Source organism: Myxocyprinus asiaticus, chromosome 23 (assembly GCF_019703515.2).
Source record: "Myxocyprinus asiaticus isolate MX2 ecotype Aquarium Trade chromosome 23, UBuf_Myxa_2, whole genome shotgun sequence".
Classification (NCBI taxonomy): Eukaryota; Metazoa; Chordata; class Actinopteri; order Cypriniformes; family Catostomidae; genus Myxocyprinus; species Myxocyprinus asiaticus.
This window is the reverse complement of record NC_059366.1, coordinates 32,852,862-32,874,941: the sequence shown is the minus strand read 5'-3', so window position 1 is coordinate 32,874,941 and position 22,080 is coordinate 32,852,862. Positions and strand designations below refer to the sequence as shown.

At 37.0% G+C, this 22,080-nt stretch overlaps 1 protein-coding gene and 1 long non-coding RNA gene across 4 annotated transcripts; one reads left to right on the top strand and one right to left on the bottom strand.

Annotated features, from left to right (window-relative positions):
- Window positions 1-1,327: 1,327 nt before the first annotated feature.
- On the bottom strand, window positions 1,328-11,593 carry LOC127413989 (transmembrane protein 39B-like). 2 transcript variants are annotated; one of them, XM_051651620.1, is made up of 9 exons: window positions 11,429-11,593; window positions 9,834-10,031; window positions 9,477-9,696; window positions 9,160-9,243; window positions 8,857-9,011; window positions 5,443-5,782; window positions 4,410-4,597; window positions 1,906-2,026; window positions 1,328-1,713 (listed from the first exon to the last, which is right to left on the bottom strand). In XM_051651620.1, the coding sequence occupies exons 2-9, from the start codon at window positions 9,962-9,964 to the stop codon at window positions 1,480-1,482; spliced, it is 1,473 nt and encodes a 490-aa protein (XP_051507580.1). In that variant the 5' UTR covers window positions 9,965-10,031; window positions 11,429-11,593; the 3' UTR covers window positions 1,328-1,479. The 2 variants fall into 2 exon arrangements, with proteins under 2 accessions (XP_051507580.1, XP_051507581.1); XM_051651621.1 differs by having other exon boundaries at window positions 9,834-10,028.
- Window positions 11,594-14,572: 2,979 nt separating this feature from the next.
- On the top strand, window positions 14,573-17,562 carry LOC127414008 (uncharacterized). 2 transcript variants are annotated; one of them, XR_007892722.1, is made up of 3 exons: window positions 14,573-14,797; window positions 15,085-15,167; window positions 15,247-17,562. It is a non-coding gene; the product is annotated as an uncharacterized LOC127414008 (long non-coding RNA). The 2 variants fall into 2 exon arrangements; XR_007892721.1 differs by having other exon boundaries at window positions 14,576-14,793.
- The last annotated feature ends 4,518 nt before the right edge of the window (window positions 17,563-22,080 follow it).

The following is a 22,080-nucleotide window of genomic DNA, read 5'->3' as shown; positions in this document are numbered from 1 at the left end:
ACAACGTCAACATGATGACACGATTAATATTCATGAGATAAGCCTTCGCCCCAGTAGGATTTGTAATCCTGCCACACCGCGGTCCCAAGACGAGACCTCCCATTTATATGCACAGAAACTCACATTAATGGACCAGCGCAATAAAAAACTCAACCACACAGCTGGCTGTTAGCCTTCAATAAGTCATTATACTAAAAAAACTACACAGCTCCTTTTATTTGTAATTGTAGTCAACCGTTGACCGAGATCTGTAGCCATTCAGTCATGTTTGTCGCCATCTAGAGGCGGCGGAAGACAAACTTTACAAAAATTATTATACAGCTTGAGTATTTGATTTCAAAGGATATTGAATAAAATATTAAGAGGAACGTTTCATTTTATAACACCTTTGTGTGTGACCAGGGTTGGGAGGATTACTTTTTAAATGTATTCCACTACAGATTACAGAATTCATGCTGTAAAATGTAATTTGTAACGTATTCCATTAGATTACTCAAGGTCAGTAACTCATTCTAAATACTTTGGATTACTTCTTCAGCACTGGTTGATTTTTTTCACTTGTTTTGACTATAAAAACTCTGCCAGTACAGTAAGACAAAATACACATGTTAAAAATACATTCTCTGAAAAACCTAAATATCTTATGCAATGTTGAAAAAATAAATCTAATTGATATTTTTTACAGGAAAACAATACAAAAATTATCATTTTTATTATTATTATTATTTTTTTTTATTATTATTATTTTGCCCTAATATCAAAGGTCTTACTAGAAAAAAAGAAATTATGATCTAACGTGAATTTTCTTGATAAAAAAATATGATCGTGCCTGGTAACATATGCATGTAAAATGGCTAGAAATAGCATGTTATCTTAGCGTAAAGCTGACAATTTACACAAGGTTTATTTCTATTTCTTCTGCAACAATCTTACTTCAAACTTACTTCTTTGTCTGCTCGTATGAATGTAACACATCATAAGAAAGTGTTTCACCGCTGTTCAAATGCACTTTGGATCGCATCATTTATACGTATAAATGTTTTCCATCTGAAAGGACTAAATATTAAATGAAACAAATGTCAGTAAAATGCAAAGTAATCTCTTCAGTAATCAAAATACTTTTTGAATGTAACTGTATTCTAAATACCAATGATTTAAATTGTAACTGTAGTGGAATACAGTTACTTATATTTTGTATTTTAAATACGTAATCCTGTTACATGTGTTCCGTTACTCCCCAGCCCTGTGTGTGACTAGGACAGATGGTGTCATACACCTGTAATGATAATTGTGGTGCATATAAAACCGGCGCAGAGGAACATACATAGTACAAAAATATGTTTCCTTTTTATTTCATGGAAAGTCAGAACATAAACAGAAAAAAAGAAAAAAAAGAAAAAAATGCACTTGTAGAAAAAATAAACAGCTCTCATGCATGTTTCTGCTCATCTGTGATGACAGGAAATAATTTATCCTTGCCTAACTGACTTTCTGATTGGTGGCACTGGCTGAATACGAGTAGGCCTTTCCCAGAACTATTCTGTCTCTGAGTAATTTGAAAAAGGCATAATAATTACTGAATAATATTAGAGCTAATGATATCATCTGATGCCATTTCTCTGAACACATCAGTGAATATAGCTGGTAGAATATCATTGCACCCTCCAGGATTATGAGAATGTTCAATATTCGAAGAGGTTTGTTGAAGAAAAACTGGAAGGAGAGAGAGAAAAAATAAGATCAGTGGTCATTGCCATGTTATTACCATGAATACATCATGCATTATTTCCAATAATGTTTCTAAAAATATTATCACACATTTTAATGAACAAACAAACTCCTTCTGTAATCTTTATAAACCAAAGTACTTTCTGGATTAAAGGTTCTGCTTAAATTAATACTTGCATAGAAGCGATAATGTGAGACATCTGAGGGAACTGCTACGTTATAATGGCCCATGGCCTTAAAAACATTTTTATTGTGTTTGACCAAAACACCCTGTGGCCACATGTACTCTTCTGTCCATCTATAGAAACCAGAGAAAGAGAAAGGAAGAGATTACACTCTACAGAGCCACAATGTAAAGCAAGAATATACTTATTCTTATATTTAATATTTAAACAAAAACATTTAACTAGCATATCACACACACTGCCCGGATTACAAGTGCATGGCTGTGTAAGCAGAGAGTGCGGGTGCTGGATTGGCCTGCCTGCAGCTGACCCGTCTCCAATTGAGAATGTGTGGCGCATTATGAAGCGCACAATATGACAACATAGGCTGCATACCACTGCAAAGCTGAAGACCTGCATAATGGATGTATGGGGAAAAATTCCACTTGCTAAACTTAAACTTGTGTCTTGAGTGCACAATCGTTTAATAAGTTTTATTAGAAGAAATGGTAACATTACACAGTGGTAAACACTCGACTGTCCCAACTTTTTGTTGTGTTGCAATGATCTGATTTGAAATTAGCATATATTTTCAAAAAAAGCTATTCAATTCACAAGATCATCAAATATTGTGTTGTTGTTGTGATTTCAAACAAGCACAGGGTAAATACAATTTACAAATCAACCCTTTTTGTTTTAAATAGTATTTTCCATACTGTCCCAAAAAATTTGGAATTGGGGTTGTAGATAAAATAAATAAACTTTATTGTACTTAGTCACACTCAGACTCTAGTCTATGTACAGGTCTGATCTTAAAGGCACAATAACTTTAGGCGTTCCATGTGCTAAAAAAGGGGTGGGCTGGCCCTCTGATGCTTTTTTTTACCAAGTCTAGGGCTGTTACAGAGACATGTGCAATAGCCCTCAGGTAATATGGATATTTTGTGCGTGGCATTAAAATAATGCTTACAGCTCCTTTCTCCTACTTTCTGTCTTGGTTTTATGACCACTAGGGGACACAACCAAATCAATATGTCGCAACAAGAGCACAATTTATACTAAGTATGCTATTTAAAAACCACTGCATTTAAAGAACAACATTTTAAAACGCTTTAAATAGTTGCTTATTTTTCTATGGTCGTTTAATGTTGCTATAAATAAATCTGTTGTTGATGGCAACACTTGAGTTCAAATAAACATTTTGAAATATGCTAAAAGAACTAAATTAGGGATTTAGCACCTGTTGTACTGACAGCATCAATTTTAGCGCTAAAACAATATTTATGCAGAGAAATCCTATCATGAATTTGATTTCTTTGAAAAAAAAAAAAAAAAAAAAAAAACAACACTTCAAAAGGCAACCAGTGTTTCCCAACCACTGTGCTGTGGCACACTGGTGTGCCGTGAAAGATTATAAAATTCCATAAAATAAATAAATCCATAAATAATATATATATATATATATATATATATATATATATATATATACACACAGTACTGTGCAAAAGTCTTAGGCACATAAGATGTTTTACAAAAGCATTTGTCTTAAGATGGTTATTTTTATCTTCAGCTTCAGTGTGTCAATAGTAAATATAAATGTTAGACTCCCAAACATTACATTTGCAAATAGAAAATATTAGAATAGAAGAACAGGGAGCCCTGCAACAGATGTCATGGCCCCCACAAAGCCCCCCACTGAACATCGTGTCAGTCTGAGATTACATAATAGACAGAAGCAATTGAGACAGCCTAAATAGATAAAAGAACTGTGGTGAATTCTCCAAGAATCTTGGTACATCCTATCTGCCAACAACCAAGAAAAACTGTGTCCAGGTGTATCTAGGAGAATTGGTGCTGTGGCAAAGGCAAAGGTGGTCACGCCGAATATTGATTTAGCTTTTTTATGTTTACTGGACTTTGTATGACATTAAGTGATAAATGAAAAATATTTATGTAAATATTTTTGAAGACATCCTCACTATGCAACATTTTGCACAAGTGCCTAAAACTTTTGCATATATATATATATATATATATATATATATATATATATATATATATATATATATATATATATATATATATTTTTTTTTTTTTTTTTTTTTTTGCTGTGGCATTGCAAGAATTTATTTGCAAGAACAAATTTACATATTTGAAAAGATGCAAATGTGTTGTTTTTTCATTACCCAATTAGCGCTCTTGCCACCTGTGACCTCATTATACAGCGTACCTATATGACTTGCATTTTTTGCATACCACATAACGAGTAAACATGCTACTAAGACAGACAGAAAATATGGACAAGTTCTTGAAAACTATTGACGATGCTTATGTGGGATAGTGGGATAGTGGTGTGCCATGGGATTTTTTTTATTCATAAAAAGTGTGCCGTGGCAGAAACAAGGTTGGGAAACACTGATTTAAACATAATCTTGCAAAAACACACACACATAAACTACTCATAACCCCTGTAACTTCAATACAACCCTATTAATGAACCCCCTTAGTAAGACGTACATATGCTGGAGGACGTTTGAGCAGAGGGAGGGGTCCACCTTCTGCCAGCAGCCCAGATGAGCTGCAGCTTTGTGGAGTAGATCGCAGTAACGTGGAGGCAGAAGGTGCCGCATCAGAATTACAGATGTACTGACCGACGCCAGAATGAACAGCTCACAAGACCAGCGTTTATCTACATACTGTGTACTCTATACAAAAACAGAGAGAGGTGTCAAATAAAAATTAATGTAGATGAAAAATCTTCAAGCCTATGACTAGTGTTCTGAGCTAGGGTTTATACCGTACCAAATATAACATTTTCTTTAAAGCTCACAATCATAGGCAATTGCAATAAACTTTTTCATATTTGAATAGTTATTTTTTACATTTCTTTGTTTTGTGGCAGCTTGCATGGAAAAAGAATTGAGCTGTCTCTGTCCAACAAAGGATATGTTAACAGAAGATCACATAAAACTACATTCATCGGTAGCACAACACAGCAACAGTCATTCTTAGCCATGACGATCGAATCAAAGCTTTGCATTAGAGAAGGATAGGATGAGTCACAAAAATAATGTATGGACAAAAATCATTTGCAAGTGCTTATTTATATGCTAAGAATGAATTGTGTCTTTTAACTTCAGAGTAACACCGTGTCCAAACCAGATGCAACCGGTGAAAAAAGCCATCTCTCCAATGTAAATTTGAAGAATCTGTTCCGCTGGGTTGCTTAGCCCACACAGAAATCTCACTGATCTAAACATGAATGTATATTAAACATCAAATCTGTTTTGACTGGGTGTAACTGTATCACGCATCATTTTCGCTTTCAGTGAGGACAGACAAATTACTTGATCCTAGAAACATATCACATCATGACACGCCTTGCTAGGACAGTGTAAGTCAAACCGGTCTTAATTTACTGACATATTATTATACAAGAACACCTATATCATTCATTAACTGAACTACACCAGATCTATCTGTCCAGACTATGTTTCCGTTTACGCATATTCTTATGAGTGTATAAAAGACCAGATGTTAGTCCACTCACTTTGACAAACCAAACTGGCACGAATGCTACGTAGTAAGCGCTGAGCATGGAGCTAACCAACACCTCCTTCATCCTCCAGTTGAAGTCCATCTTCAGGTACTCCACCTCTTTGCGGATGAGGTCAGGAGAGAGACAACAGGCATGGGTGGGCATGGGCTGAACACTGTACAGCTGACTGGTGTGCTGTTTCCATGTTTCCTTTAAGACTGAGAAATAGTCCCGCTCCCCAAGTCCCAAACTCCCAGACACCTCTTTAGAACCCACAGCGCTTAATGGGGACATGGACCCAGCCCTCCGAAAATCACAGCTGAGTCTGAAAAAGGGGATATACATTCCGAACCTGAGGGGAAAAAGACAGATGAAGGTGTACATAAATACACTGCACAAAAAAATTAAGGGAACACGTAATCATCACAGTATAACACCAAGTCAATTAAACTTCAGGGATATCAATCTGTCCAGTTAGGATGCCTAAGCGATTGTGAATCAATGTCACCTGTTTTGGTGCAAATGAAAGTGACAACAGGTGCACTGGAGAGGCAAAAGCAAGACAACCCCCAAAAAGGGAATGGTTTTGCAGGTGGTGGCCACAGACAATTGCTCTCTCCTTATCCTTCCTGACTGATTCTTCTCTAGTTTTGCGTTTTGCTAGTGTCCTTGTCAATACTGGTAGCATGAGGTGGTACCTGCGGCCCATTCAGGTTGCACAGGTAGTCCAGCACCCCCAGGATGGCACATCCATACATGCCGTCACAAGAAGGTTTGCTGTGTCTCACAGTACAGTTTCAAGCGCATGGAGTAGATACCAAGAGACGGGCCATTATACGAGGAGAACTGGACAGGGGCGTAGAAGGGAATCAACTCAGCAGCAGGATCGGTCTCTGCTCCTTTGTGTGAGGAGGAACAGGAGGAGCACTGCCAGAGCCCTACAAAATTAACTCCTGCGGGCTACTGGTGTGCATGTTTCTGACCAAACTATCAGAAACAGACTCCAAGAGGGTGGCATGAGGGCCCGACGTCCTCTAGTGGGACCTGTGCTCACAGCCCAGCACCGTGCAGCTCAATTGGCATTTGCCAGAGAACACCAGAATTGGCAGGTCTGCCATTGGCACCCCGTTCTCTTCACAGATGAGAGCAGGTTCACACTGAGCACATGTGACAGACGTGAAAGAGCCTGGAGATGCCGTGGTGAACGTTATGCTGCCTGCAACATCATCCAGCATGACCGGTTTGACGGTGGGTCAGTGATGGTCTGGGAAGGCATATCCTTGGAGGGTCGCACAGACCTCCACGTGCTAGCCAACGGTACCCTGACTGCTGTTAGGTACCGGGATAAAATCCTCAAACCCATCGTCAGAACTTACACTGGTGCAGTAGGCCCTGGGTTCCTCCTGGTGCAGGACAATGCCTGGCCTCATGTGGCCAGAGTATGTAGGCAGTTCCTGGATGATGAAGGCATTGATGCCATTGCCTGGCCCTCACGTTCCCCAGACTTGAATCCAACTGAGAACCTTTGGGACGTTACGTATCGGTGCATCCGACGCCGCCAAGTAGCACCACAGACTGTCCAGTAGCTCACTGATGCCCTGATCCAGGTCTGGGAGGAGATCCCCCCAGGACACCATCCACCGTCTCATCAGGAGCATGCCCAGACGTTGTCGGGAATGCATACAGGCACATGGGGGCCATACACACTACTAAGTCACATAATGTTGGAACAGCCTGTGATTTCAATTGTTTACTTTGATTTTTGGTGTGAGTTTGAATCCTTTTGAGCAGTGTATGTGTGTTTGCAAGGGTTATTAAAATATAATTAGAAAACAAAGAGTTCTGACTCTAAATTCTGATTGGATAAGCTTTTTCATATTGCAGTTTCTCCGGCATAATTGCTTTAATCCCTTGTTTTATAAAACAATAAGACACTGTAAGTGATTTTATCACAGTTATTAGTTAAACTTCTTTACATCTTGCCTGGCAACAGCTCTTACCCTTAATAAAATCACTTTTGGATTGTTGCCTTTCTAAAAAAGTAAAGTTTAAAAAGTAAGCATTCTGCAAAAACCAAGTGACTGAAATGTATGTGCAGCAGGATCAGAAATGAATGGGGGCTTGGGGTAAAATGCGACTGAGGGTCCAAAAATGCTCACGAAATTTGAAATGTAGGTGCAAAAAAATGCCCCTGTAATGAATTTCTTTTTTATTTTGATATATTTCCTAGTATTTTATTCTAAACCTAATACATATTATGACCAAATATGAGTTTATGCTGATTTAAATAGGTGACAGCCTTATTTAATTATTTAGAAATTCATTTTCATAAACTGATTATTTAAAAGTATTTTAAATAAAACTACAACACAGTGTGCGCGACTGCTGTATGCATTTTTTTATTTTCCTATTGATTTGTTACTAGTAGCCCCTAATAAACATGCGGAATGTTTTTTGTTTTTTTTCGAGCAAATATTTTTCTTAAAATGTATGTTCTCATATGGGGACAGCAGTACTAAGTTGTGACATTTTAAATAATGCCAAGCTATAGAAAATAATTTTGTATTTTTTTTTATCAAAATGTTTCCAGGAATGTTGGTTATTCATGTTTTTAAACATTACAGATATAACAGATGATTTTCTGTAAAGCTGCTTTGGAACAATGTGTATTGAGAAAAACACAAATAAAAAACTAAACAAATAAAAATGGCAGACAGTGCTTTCTGTCTGCACTGGTCTCAGAACAGTTTGAAATGCACCTTAATTTCACGCTAACTCCATATAAAGCATCTGAAAGTAAAAAATTGTAGCTATTGGATGAAACCATAGATTCTCAATGTGATAATGCACAGTGAATACAGGATTTCTAAGGGGAAAATAGCTCTATAATCCACATCAGTGGTCATTAAGTTTAACAGCATGCAATTTTGCGATAAATCGCTCAAATTCTCAAAATGGCATATCGGATGAAACTAGAGACTCTAATATTTTGACTCAAACAGATTTCAATGTAACAGCTTAATTAGGTGTCAAACCAGATGTAGTTTTGTTGCCGTTTCAGTGTTGTTTTGTCGCATGACTCGTCAAACGTTTAACCCTTTACTGACAGCCAAGACTGACCTGAACTGAGATCAGTCAGTTTAAATGAAATTAAATTATGCAGAGTGTATAGCGAAGACAAAACACACAGTCCACGTACAAGGACGTGGGGTCACATGAGGATAAAGTTAAAAAATGCCTGAAAGATTTGATCCCGGGGGCAAATACTGCCTTAGAATAAAAAAGTTATTTTCTGACCCTGATGTACAGTATTCCAGTAAGCACAGTGTGTGGATGTATGTGCATGCATTACTACAGTAATAATACAGTAGAAATAGAGCAGTGGTTGTTAAGTATTGTGTTAAGTATGTGTTAAGTATTACTCACGGATAGCAGAGGAAAAGGAGGCTGAGTATGGAATATGTCTTGAAGAGATAAATAAGTGAACGACACAGACTCCACCCTGCAAGAGTCAGGACGGCAAAACGCGCCGTCACCAGGAAGACAGAATGTGGGAAGGACAACTTCCCACTTTGTGATGACTTGAGAGAGATGGACAAAGAGAAAGACAGAGAACAATAGAGAGAGTACACTACTCATTAATTCTCTAGGAATCTACTCAAATCGAAGAGCTATTAAAATGACATGCACAAAAATGCGGATACAGAGCTAAGAGATAATGCACATTACCTCTTTTACGATTGCAGCAATTAGCCTGCGTGCCAGCACTATGACGGTGAATACCAACATATTATAGTCAATGAGGTGGAAGTTCTGTGGAGATGAAGAAATTCATGTTTAATATCTACATTTTGAAGAACTGTGACAAATTTCGTAAATTCGGTTTTTTTTTCTTCTTGAAACTGGAGCTAAGGAAAAAGTATGTTGGCAGTCAAAACATAACGGTAGCAAGAAGCTGCATCAACAGTGTTGGCTGAAAAATGAGGTTGATTTAGTGCACAGACTACAATAGAGTTTTATTTTAAACCTTGTGACACACTACTCACCAGAGAGGTATGTGAAGGTGGGTGTGAAGGGGGGTACCACCACACGGTTTTATAGATGTTGATGTAATGCACAAACAGAGCTGTGAGATGGCACACAAACAGGTGGAGCTCAAACAGGACGTTCCTGTCCATGGAGAGTTCTGGAATTTTACTGTGCTTCAGTGGCACCACCGTCTGAGTGGCCAATGGTGGGCTGGACATTCCCGTTCCGGATCCATTCCTGATGATTGTACAGATTTTAAAATCATGCTTTCGATGTTACATTGTTATATTAGAGGACCTTCAACAGAACTTCAGTGTATTATTTGGAGTATCGTTCTTCAGTTGTTGCATACACAGATTTCATGCTGCCCTCACCTGGTCCGTGACCTCACTCCTGTTACAGGTGAGCTGGTGGAGTGGTTGCCATTGCCAACAGAGCCTGTCTCACTGTTCAGCGGAGAACGACAATATGTTGTTCTATTCGCTCCTCTTCTTCCTCCGGCCATTCCAGATTTTCTCTCCCTCCTCTCTCAGTTCCTTCGAACTTCTAGGTTGTTACACTGTAGAAACCTACTGGAAAAATCCCAACATTTAACTTTAGATTAAGATCATAGAAACCTGAAGTGATTTCTGTGATCTGCGACTGTGACATAAAAAATTTGATCTAAACTAAATCACCGTTTCCAGTAGTTCTACATAAAATATGTTATTCAGACATTCTAAATTGGTGTTTTAGTATAGAAGAGTTAATTAATCAAGTTCACCTTCTAAACATGGTTTTTACATGTCAATTATCCTTTCAATGTAATTAAATTGTTATTGTGCATCTTTGTTTACTGTTAGCTAACATGATGGCACACAGACAATGTGAAAAGGATTTGTTTCATTCTGTAGCCAATATTCTTAACTATACTGAGGACACCAAGACAGAACATATGCTTGGTATAGCATACTATTATTTCAGCAGCATGCAGTGCATAAATAGTGTGCACAGTATGCAAATTTTCAGTATGCTTGAAATACATGGATGACCTTATACGAGGCTACATTTGTCATAATGAAACGTATCTTTTTGTAAGTGTGTTAAGAGGTTTTTAAAGAAAACGTATTTGTTATTACATACCAGACACACTCCTCACATGTTTGCAGACCAAGAACCCTGTTCCTAAACTCACTGAAATGACTGATTGTCTTTTCTTCCTCAAGTCTTACTTATGATCTGTAGGCTACTTTCACTTTGGTTCAGATCCTCGACATATTGTAAAACCTTTTATAGCTGTAATTGTCAAGGCAGTGAGAAGACGCCTGCTGTCACAAACTATGAATACAGAAGACTCAGAGATACAATCTACTGAGCATTAACTGATGATCTGAAGACTTGATTTTTAACCTGAAGGAGTCAACCCCAGATTGAATTAAACCGGTTTGCATTGCATTATCAGATCTGGTAAATTATCATGGAAGGGCTCAAGGCATTAGTAGATTGCAAAAACAAACAACTGTAATAGATCAATGATCACTGGTCTCATGTGTGCCAGATGAAAGCACAGTACATTTAAAAGGAAGAGCCACATGCATGCAGCACTACTTAATTCAAATTCACGTCCAACAGAAAGCTCACTGTCTGAAGCCAAAGCAATGCATCTGTGTTAAGACGTTCTGTTTAAATACTCGTTTGTTTTAAACGGGAATAATGCTGCCTGGCCGCCCTGGGGCTGTGTTGAGCTTTGCAGCCTTTCCTATATTTATACACAACATTTGCGGAAGCGTTGCGTTTTAAACATGTAGGTTATATTGACATGTTGCTTTTTTGTTTATGAAACCAAACTGCATTAAAAAGAAACAAGCACTGTTCTTGTTAAGTTTTGCCGCCTAAAGCAGTGAATGCATGCTTGGATATAAGACTGCGGCCTAGTGCTTTTACATTTGCACCTAGTCTAATTTCAAGAAATCACAAAAATGTATCTTACCAGTTTAAACCGCGAGGTTTAGTCCAGATAAGGCGACTATAGGACTGACGTTGAAATGCACTCAGTATTGGGGTAGGGAAGTAATTACTTAGGATCGTGAGTGTTTTGTTGTATTTCTGACAGTAAACGAGGAGGGCTCATTCTGTTGATGTTGTACCGCACAGACGCATGCACGCATAGAGCTCGCGGGGGCGGAGGCAAGCGTGCGTGCGTGCGTCTTGAGTTGAATGTGTGTGAGATCGAAGCACACCATGTGGTTGCGCCTCAGGTACATATATGAAGTTACGCAAAACCAGTTTGGAAAGGTTATTGCATGGAGTGTTTTTATTCACATTTATTGAACTCAAATGCAATGTGTTCTTTACGCATGTTCTTTGTCCTGTCCAATGGGGAAGGCTGTATTTTCAAGACCTTTATAAACTGAGACAAAAATATATATAAAACACATAAAACAGATTTAAAAGGATTTATAGGCTATAACGGATGCAATAGAATAGAACTAGACCAAAAAGGACACTTGAACCAATCTGAAAAATTTTGCAATTCAGTCTTAGTACACTAAACTTCTTTTCTTAGTTGTATAAACTATGAATATAATTTTAGATATGTATTACTTTTAGATATTTGCATTACACACGTTGTGTAACTCATTCATTCATGTGTCCTCATTTCTATGCAAAACCGACAAAAATAGCCAGTGATGGGCAGTAGCTAGTAACATAACTACATTTCTGAGTAGCGAGGCGGTAGCTTCGCTAGTTTTTAAATCAAGTAGCTTTTCAGTAGCGAAGCTATACTTTTGACTAGAATCAAAACTAAAGATGTCCGAACACAAATTAATCGCTCATCTGAGTCGGTTCATTCAAATGAATTGGTCACACGTATTAGGAAAGCGGTTCGCAATTCAGTCTGAATGACTCAAAGCTCATGGAATATTTTATAACACGGAAAATAAAGATAACGCTGGTAACGTTATCGCCAATCGTTTGTCAGTGATGATGAAGGTCTTTATAAAGTTCAACATGTCTGCAGCTTGTAAACGACTTCTGCAGGTAAATACATTTTCAAACCAAAAGAGTATCAGCAAAACACATATTAGCATACACGAAAACACATAAAAAAGTACTGTGGCATTACCGTGTTTTTTTGGACATGTACCTGGACGCACTTTGTTAATACAATGGTAGGCTATATACCATTGTATTTATTTAATTACCTTGAAGCACCATGTAAATACAATAGTATATGAATATAGTAATCATATATCAATTTACAATGGTAGTAACATGGTATTGTTTGAAGTACTTTGAAGCACCATGCAAATACAGAATGGTACATAAATATGGTAATTGTATATCAAAGTACCATGGTATTACCATCTGATATAATCAGAAATCACATTGTTATTGCCCAGATGTGCTCTCACACACAAACACACATCTGATGATATATCCTGTAATACTGTGTCAAGCTGCTGTATTTCTGTATTGTATAGATGAACAGTATACTGTATGTACGCAGAGTTTTTATGCAGGAATGTGCAAATGAAATTATGTTTAAATGGGTATGGGTTTGTAGAGGTAGTAGTATAAATATGAAAAATAAAATGTAAAAATAGTGACTTTAAATGTTGAACACATGGGTTTGTAGAAGTAGCATGTCTAAATATGAATTTACATGTTTTTTTACATACCAGTACGTATTGCACCATACTGTATACTTGTTTACTGTATTGCACTTAACTGTAATATACTGTACCAAGGCTTTGATAAACATCATGTGAATAAGTCTTTTAGATGCTTTGTCTGTGACAGTATGCTCCATGCATCTGTGGTTGAAAAAAAATTTGCAAGCAGCTTGTGGCATGTAGCTTGTAGTGTAACATGCTACTTTCTCTGAAGTGTAGCTTTTAGCTTAGCTTAACTAATTTATCTGTTGAGTAGTTTGTAGCTTAGCTTGCTAAATTTTTTGAGTAGCATGCCCAACACTGAAAATAGCCATATCTCATTTCACCAGCAGCCTAACACAAACTGAAAGGTTTCACAAACAAGAATCACACAGATAAAGCCTCTGTTTATTTTATTTAATAATACAGATCTTAAGATTGATATGGAAACCCTTTCAAATATTAAAACAAGGAACCCTAGATTTATAAAACTGTGAAACTTCTGAAGTTGTAATTTACATAATTGCCCTTTTATCTTTTTTATTATTTACATATTTAGTATTTTAATGATTTTATTTAAATGCATATTCTCTATACTGCTGTATTATGCATGTGCTTTCTTTATGTCTTTATATATATTGTTAAAGGAATAGTTCACCCAAAAATGAAAAATTCTCTCATCATTTACTCACCCTCATGCCATCCCAGATGTGTGACTTATTTTCTTCTGCAGAACACAAATAAAGATTTTTAGAAGAATATTTCAGCTCTGTAGGTCCATACGATGCAGGTGAATGGTGGCCAAAACTTTGAAGCTCCAAAAAGCACATAAAGGCAGCATAAAAGTAATTAATATGACTTCAGTGGTTAAATCCATATCTTCTGAAGTGATATGATAGGTGTGGGTGAGAAACAGATCAATATTTAAGTCCTTTTTTTACTATAAATCTCCAGCTTTGACCAGCCCTGACCAGAAGGTGGCAATATGCACGAAGAATGCGAATTGCCAAAAAAAATAAAATAAAATAAAGAAAATAAAAAAAAAAAAAAAAAGAAGAATGTGGAAATGAAAGCAGAGAATTTATAGTTAAAAAGGGTTTAAACATTGATCTGTTTCTCAACCAGACGTATCATATTGCTTCTGAAGACAGGGATTTAACCACTGGAGTCGTATGCATTACTTTTATCCTGCCTTTATATGCTTTTTTGAGCTTCAAAATTCTGGTCACCATTCACTTGCATTGTATGGATCTACAGACTTGAGATATTCTTCTAAAACATCTTCGTTTGTGTTCTACAGAAGAAAGAAATTCATACACATCTGAGACGGCTTGAGGGTGAGTAAATAATGAGATTATTTTCATTTTTGGGTGAACTATTTCTTTAATGGGCCACAAGTAACAAAAACGAAAACGAAAGGGGTGGTGTTGCTTTGCTGACAGATTGCTCGGTGACCAATCAGAGCGCAGACACTGATGCGCACGCGTGCGCACCGGAAGAGCGCCGCAGCAGCAGCATCAACAACATTCTGGAGTGAAATGGCGTAACGCGACATCCACCGCCGCAGCGCAATGGGGCCAGGCTCAACGAGTGTCCGAGCCTGGCCCGCCGTACTCCCGTCAATAAGAAAGCTGATAAAGCCTTTGGGACACCGTTACAGTTTTCTTTCTTCCAGGCCCGCACCAGATGAGGGGAAACAGTAGGTGCATGAACACTGTTGACTTGTACAGCTGTAGTGCCTGTCTTTGTTTAATCTTTGTGTGGCAGTTTCGCATTCCAGCACTTGCGTCACGTCATCACTGCGGTGCACATTATTTGATCATGCATTAATATTCGTTCTGATCGTTTTGTATTGTTATTTCAAGCCACTTACAGTCTGCAATGTTGTGCAGTGGAAGTTAATAAACCTTTGTGTGCTAGAACTAATGGCTAATATCAGAATGCAGACCTTAATGAACTTGCAGTGATCTGCTTTATCTTATTTACACAGTACCCCTCCTATTCCATATCAAGAAGTCAAAGAGTCACAACATGTTTAATCTGAACATAAGAACATGAAGAACTCATGACCAGGTAGGTCAGTTTGTGCATTGGAAAAAACAAGATACTTCCTTGCTTTATCTGATTTGTATCAAATGTCCTTTCTGTGCAGATAAGAGACCATGCTGTCGTGGTTCTTTAAACGACCTTCTATCCATCCTGATTCTCTGCCCTTCCTCCAGCATTATGTCAGGGAAGTGTTCAGTCAACACACCAAATGTCATTGGTCTATGAACATATAATATCTGCACTTTGAAGAAGACCGCTATTAACGGGAGAATCTAAAGAAAACGTGTCCAAACAAGTCCATAATTGTGCCACAGTCTGCACCAGAGCAATTATCTGGTCATTTTTGGTATTAGACAAATGCATATTAATCTAATAAAGTATTTATATGGTTGCAGGTTGTGTTAGCAGGAAGTGAAAATGGAGTTAGGGACAGAGAATATATAGAGTGCACTTGCTTTGCAGGTACAATGTTTGTATGTTAAAAAGCCAAATCATGCACGCAACCTGCATTTCAGCTAAAGTAGCTTCAACCAACTCTTTTAGTACCTGCAGATTAAGTGCCTAGACATTGTTGTGTCTCGAGAGTCTATTGCTATGTCTTTGCACTAACCCTACAGGAAGCACTGCTTGGTCATTTTGTCTTTGAAATCGACAGTAAACTGTAGACAAATAGCTGTTCTCCTAATTCAGAACTCATAATGGTGCTTCAGCAAAATCATGAACCATAGTTTCATGTACTTTATGAACTTTTCATGTACTGACAAACCAAGACAGACAGGCTCGCTGACATAACACAAGCATACTTTATAAAATCCTCCATTTACCTTTCTATTGGGGGTGAGATTTTAGTGAGATGCGAGAGATGATGAAATAAAGATATTTAACTACCTCAGATGAGTAAAGTTACCACAGCTCAGATCCACACAGCAAGCAAACTAATATTCAGAAAGTTCACATGTTTTTCTAGCTGTATTACATAAAAATACCAGTTCTTGTCTGTCAAATGGTTTGGTAATCTGATGCCCATAGACCTTATTCAAGCAAGCGCCATCTTTGATTTTTAATGGGAATGACAACGAGGCTGTAAGGGATAGACTCACAGTCTCTTCAATGGCACGAATGGTATAAAGCTGTATAAAGCTCCTAGATCAGATTTTCCACAACTAATGTTGTCTGGAGTTCTTTGTATACTGAATGTTCTTGGACAGATATTTTGTCAATGTTTTGTCCATGGAACGATCCAAAAACACTTTAAACTGCTGTACAGCCCACTGAAAAGACTGTAGGGCTTTCCCGCACAGCCTCGTTGTCATTCCCATTAAAAATCAAAGATGGCGCTAGCGTGAATAAGGTCTATGTGTGTTCAAGAGGAGTGAGTTTTTTTTATTTTTTTATTTGTAATTTATTTTTTGTGTTAATGGTTGTGGGAATACATATCACACTTAACAGCATAGATACCTTATTGATCACTGGTTGAATATGTGTCCTGGGTTACAGTGAGTTTATCATCCTCTGTGAATAACATAAGGCCTGATGAAAGGCTGTTGAACAATTAGATTGTGTTACAATAAAGATGCACGTCTTAAATCAGACACCTTAAAAAGAATAAGGGGCTGTTCAAACTGATTAAGCTGTTTTTCTGTGTAAAACAAAGAAGGATGTCTGTGACAGGAGTGCCATGTTTTTAGATGCCATGACAAGTCAAAAAGAACATCAATTTTCATCTTGAGACACCTACGTTCTGTTCTATTTGTTGCATTGCATCTAGCTTTTTTGCGGGAGAACGTGTTCAGTCTAAAAAGCCCCTAAAATGGTCTTTGGGTATCTGACACAGATTAGATTGTGCCTGGGCTACAGTGCACTGTGAAACATAATTCTGCACTGAAAGACATTTAAGCCCAGGACATGATTTGATCTGTGCTGTAAAAATGCACCCTAGTTAATATTTAGTTGTACAGTTGCTTCTATCAATGGAATGATTGGACTGCTAGAAATAAGAGTGTTACGTACCCCATTATATGAGATGACTCTGTGAGCGATTTTTCATAGGCAAAAAAGTAGTCAGGCCTCTGTGTGGAAATTGTGCAATATTCATTTCTTTCCTTCTTGTTTTGAGATAAATATGTATATTGCACCAACAAGTGACAAGTTGTTCGCAAAAACAACAAAATCACCAATGTCTTCCATTAAATGATGTATAGTTTCATCCGCTTGCTTTAGGGTGACGGGATTTGTAGTGCCAGCATTAAACATGGCCATGCATGTATGGTAGCGATGCTTGCTGAATTTAATAGTCGTAGTGACATTCAATATATGCTATAAGCTGTTTAGAAAACAAATAAAGTAAGACAAAGATTTAGTTAGTATCCACCATGGATGCAGCATCCATACCTGATCGATTTGATTAAGAGGCAAGTCATGAGAGGTCAAGCTTTGTTCGAGGGAAGTTCATTTATTTTCTGTTTAGCGAAGACAGTTGTTTTCTTTGGGTAATCACCATTAGTTAATAATAATGTCTTGTAGCGTCCTGAGGATTAGAAAAATGGTGGTTGGTATTAACGTGCAGCTAGCCATGCTGAAATACATGTGTATGTTTCACAAGCACTGTGAGTTTGTCCTAGTCTGAACTGTGCAAAATTAAGTTCTGGGCCCAAAATAGTAGACTCAAATCAAAACACCTTTCAAAAGGATTGTTCACTCAAAAATAAAAATTCTGTCATCATTAACTTACCCTCATGTTGTTCCATACTTCTATGACTTTATATCTTCAGTGGACCACAAAGGAGATGAATGTTAGCAGCAGTCAGCATTCACTTTAATTGCATTTTTTTCCTTACAATGAAAGTGAATGGTGGCTCAAACCAACATTCTGCCTACAACAGACATAAAGGTTGGGAACAAAATGAGGGCGAATAAATGATTTATGTTAATCTTTTTTAGATAAAAACTGTTCCCAGTAGAAAATATTACAGTTGAAGTATAGAAACTCTACCTATTTCAATGGTAATTCTTTTTTATGGAAACAAAGTTTGAACTTTTTACAATCTTTTGCTAAAATGGGACATACTGGTAGGATTTGAGCTGACAGTGTAGTAACCAGACACATAGGTGAACACAGTACTACCTTCCTGATGAGAAAGGTAACTAAGAACTGTGTTTGTAGAACTCATCTCATACCTCTAATGTGGAATTCTCCATCATCAGGTAATGTTATCTCAAACTAGAGCTGTAGGCAGAATATACAAAGTAGCAGAAACTCTAGATTTTAAAATAAAATGTAGAATAGTAAATGGCATAATGCAATTATCAAAGCATTGTAATGTAGATAAATACCTCAATGACTGGAATGCAAACTATATTTTAAATATACTCTGAGATATGCAAGCCATAATGTGTTTTGAGTTCATCATTTAGGAGCAATAATCATTTTATGCATGAATTATAGTGTCAGAATAGTTCAGTGGTGTTTGTGAAATAGAAATCTGTGGCATATTTGTGACCGTGGTAAATGTTTGATCCAGAACATCCCATTGCTCATACTGAACTATTTACAGTACACTTCTGAGTTGAAAATGTGAACTGGCTGTTAACAGCCCCATTTCATTACTCACTGACACCAAATTAATTTGCGAAGGTAGCACTAAAGGTCTTAGAATATACATTTTTAAAAAGACCTTTTTATTTTGAACTGGTGGGAAAATAAATGGAAAATATATTTATATGCAGGGCCCATGCCCTTTTATTGCCTCTGGATGTCTACATACAAACCATTGTGGAATGCACATAAGCTGTAAGATGATTTGCAGTTTTTCATTAACAGCAATATAAGCAGTGTTCTGAATGGCCATTTGTGACACTCATTATTCAATTTTCTCCATGAATCCTAATTAAACAGGACACCACAACACATTCACAAAATTGAGAGGATTGTGGTGGAATCCATTGTGAAACCAAGTATTTTTCATAGGAGTGCAAAAACATTTGCTAATGCATGGTAGAAGTGGATAAGAAATGTTTTGTGCTGCTGCATGCAATAATTAGGCTTTGCTTAAACATATTTATGCAGAAATGTGATAAACAAAAATCCATGAGTGGGCCATTGTTGTGATTTTATTTTCAAATGCATGAAATCCCAAAGGATAAGTTTTGCTGTAAATTATTTACAGATAAATATATTACTTAATTACTTCTTATATGGTTTTGAATATTGTATGATGAAAATTAAATTGTAATGATTCTATGAAGAGGCAAAGTCAGATTCAGAAAGTTTTAGCAATGCCTGATAAATGGAATTGTGATTGTTTTAACTGAAAAATATAAAAATATAATTTGGGAAGTTCTGATTCATGTTCACTGCAAATGATACAAACAAACCACACAAAAGGTTTTACAGTATATGCTTTGCGGGCCTGTTGTGATTTGTGTTGCCGATTTTGCCTCTGAATGTGAAACTCTAATCTTGGTCTGATCTATGCACTACAGATGCATCCTGCATGATTTTGTACAATACAAAAATATGTATCAAAGTTTTAGCAATAAAAAAGCAGCATGGTGCCAATCATAAAAGTGTTGTTTTCTTTCTGCTATGATCCTGGAGTAAATTTTAAAAATAAAATAACATTCTCTCCACAAATGTCATGTCAAAAATATTCAACCCCCAAAGTCAATCATTTGTGGAGCATACTTTACCCTTAATAACAGCAAATAAATGTTTCAGGTGTGTTCTCAGGCTTCGGACACCTCTCTATTAGAATATTTACACATTTCTCATGAGCAAAAGCTTCCAGCTCATTGACATTCTTTGGTTTCTGTGCTGCTACTGCATCCATGAAATCCCAACAAAGGTTTGCAATGAGATTTTAATGATGGACTGAAAGGGCCATTTAAGGACATTCCACGACTCATCTCTGAACCAGATTTTAGACAACTTGGATGTATCCTTGGTGTTATTGTCTTGCTGGAAAATCCAGTGATCACCGAGCTTCAATTTACACACTGAAGGCATCACATTTTTCATGCCAAAATGGCCTGATACCTGAAAGAATCCACGGCGCCAGTCACATAGTCAGGATATCCGCAAAACACCCCCATAACAGGACTGACCCACCTCCATGCTTGACTGTGGGGATGGTGTCGTTCTTGTCATCATCTTGCCTTTCTTACTCCAGACGTACTGCTGACCCATTGGTCTAAATCTCATTTTCAGTTTAGTGTCATACGTCTACAAAACCTTCTTCCAGGACTCCACAGGTTTTTCCAAATTCCTTCTTGAATATTCAAGTCAACAATTCCCTTGGTGAAGTTTTGCTTTCTTCCACACCCCAAGAAGGTTGCTGTTGTACCATATTTAAAAAATTTATGAATGGTGCTGCCAACTTTGTCTGTTGGAAATTGAAGTGCCTTGGAAATGTACTTTTAGCCATGACCTTTCTTGTGTAATGAAATAATCTCCTCTATTAGCTTTTGAGACAGCTTATTTTTAATTGCATGTTTTGCATAGAAATACATTTTTGCTTACTACACTAAACACATTTTCAAACTTAAGTACCATTGTAGAGTGATGGCTTAATATTGTTTTAAAACAATTACTTGTGTAGCCTTACATATTTAAGAAACAACTACATGCAATAGGGGTTGAATAATTATGACAAGGCTGTATTTAAAAAAAAAAAAATATCCTGCTATTTAGGAATATTAGGTTATATATTCACACTATGACTTTGAATGTGTCACTCAACTGATATTTATGTAATGTTTAAAAATTCTGGGTCATCAGAAAAGCTTAGCATTGTAAATTCTTACTGTCTTGGGTGAATAATTTTGATTGCAACTGTGTGTTTGTATGTGTGTATATACTGTATATATTAATATATATATATATATATATATACACACACACACAGACAGATGGCCAAAAGTTTGGAATATTGTACAGATTTTGCTCTTATGGAAAGAAATTGTTACTTTTATTCACCAAAGTGGCATTCAACTGATCACGATGTATAGTCAGGACATTAATAACGTGAGAAATTACTATTACAATAAAAAAAAAAAAAAAAAACTTAAACTACTTCAAAGAGTTCTCATCAAAAAATCCTCCACGTGCAGCGATGACAGCTTTGCAGATCCTTGGCATTATAGCTGTCAGTTTGTCCAGATACTCAGGTGACATTTCACCCAACGCTTCCTGTAGCACTTGTCATAGATGTGGCTGTCTTGTCGGGCACTTCTCACACACCTTACAGTCTAGCTGATCCCACAAAAGCTCAATGGGGTTAAGATCCACAACACTCTTTTCCAATTATCTGTTGTCCAATGTCTGTGTTTCTTTGCCCACTCTAACCTTTTCTTTTTGTTTTTCTGTTTCAAAAGTGGCTTTTTCTTTGCAATTCTTCCCATAAGGCCTGCACCCCAGAGTCTTCTCTTTACTGTTGTACCTGAAACTGGTGTTGAGCGGGTAGAATTCAATGAAGCTGTCAGCTGAGGACATGTGAGTCATCTATTTCTCAAACTAGAGACTCTGATGTACTTATCCTCTTGTTTAGTTGTACATCTGGCCTTCCAAATCTCTTTCTGTCCTTGTTAGAGCCAGTTGTCCTTTGTCTTTGAAGACTGTAGTGTACACCTTTGTATGACATTTTCAGTTTTTTTTGGCAATTTCAAGCATTGTATAGCCTTTATCCCTCAAAACAATGATTGACTGATGAGTTTCTAGAGAAAGCTGTTTCTTTTTTGCCATTTTTTACCTAATATTGCCCTTAAGACATGCCAGTCTATTGCATACTGTGGCAACTCAAAAGCAAACACAAAGACAATGTTAAGCTTCATTTAACTAACCAAATAGCTTTCAACTGTGTTTGATATAATGGCAAGTGATTTTCTAGTACCAAATTAGCAATTTAGCATGATTACTCAAGGATAAGGTGTTGGGGTGATG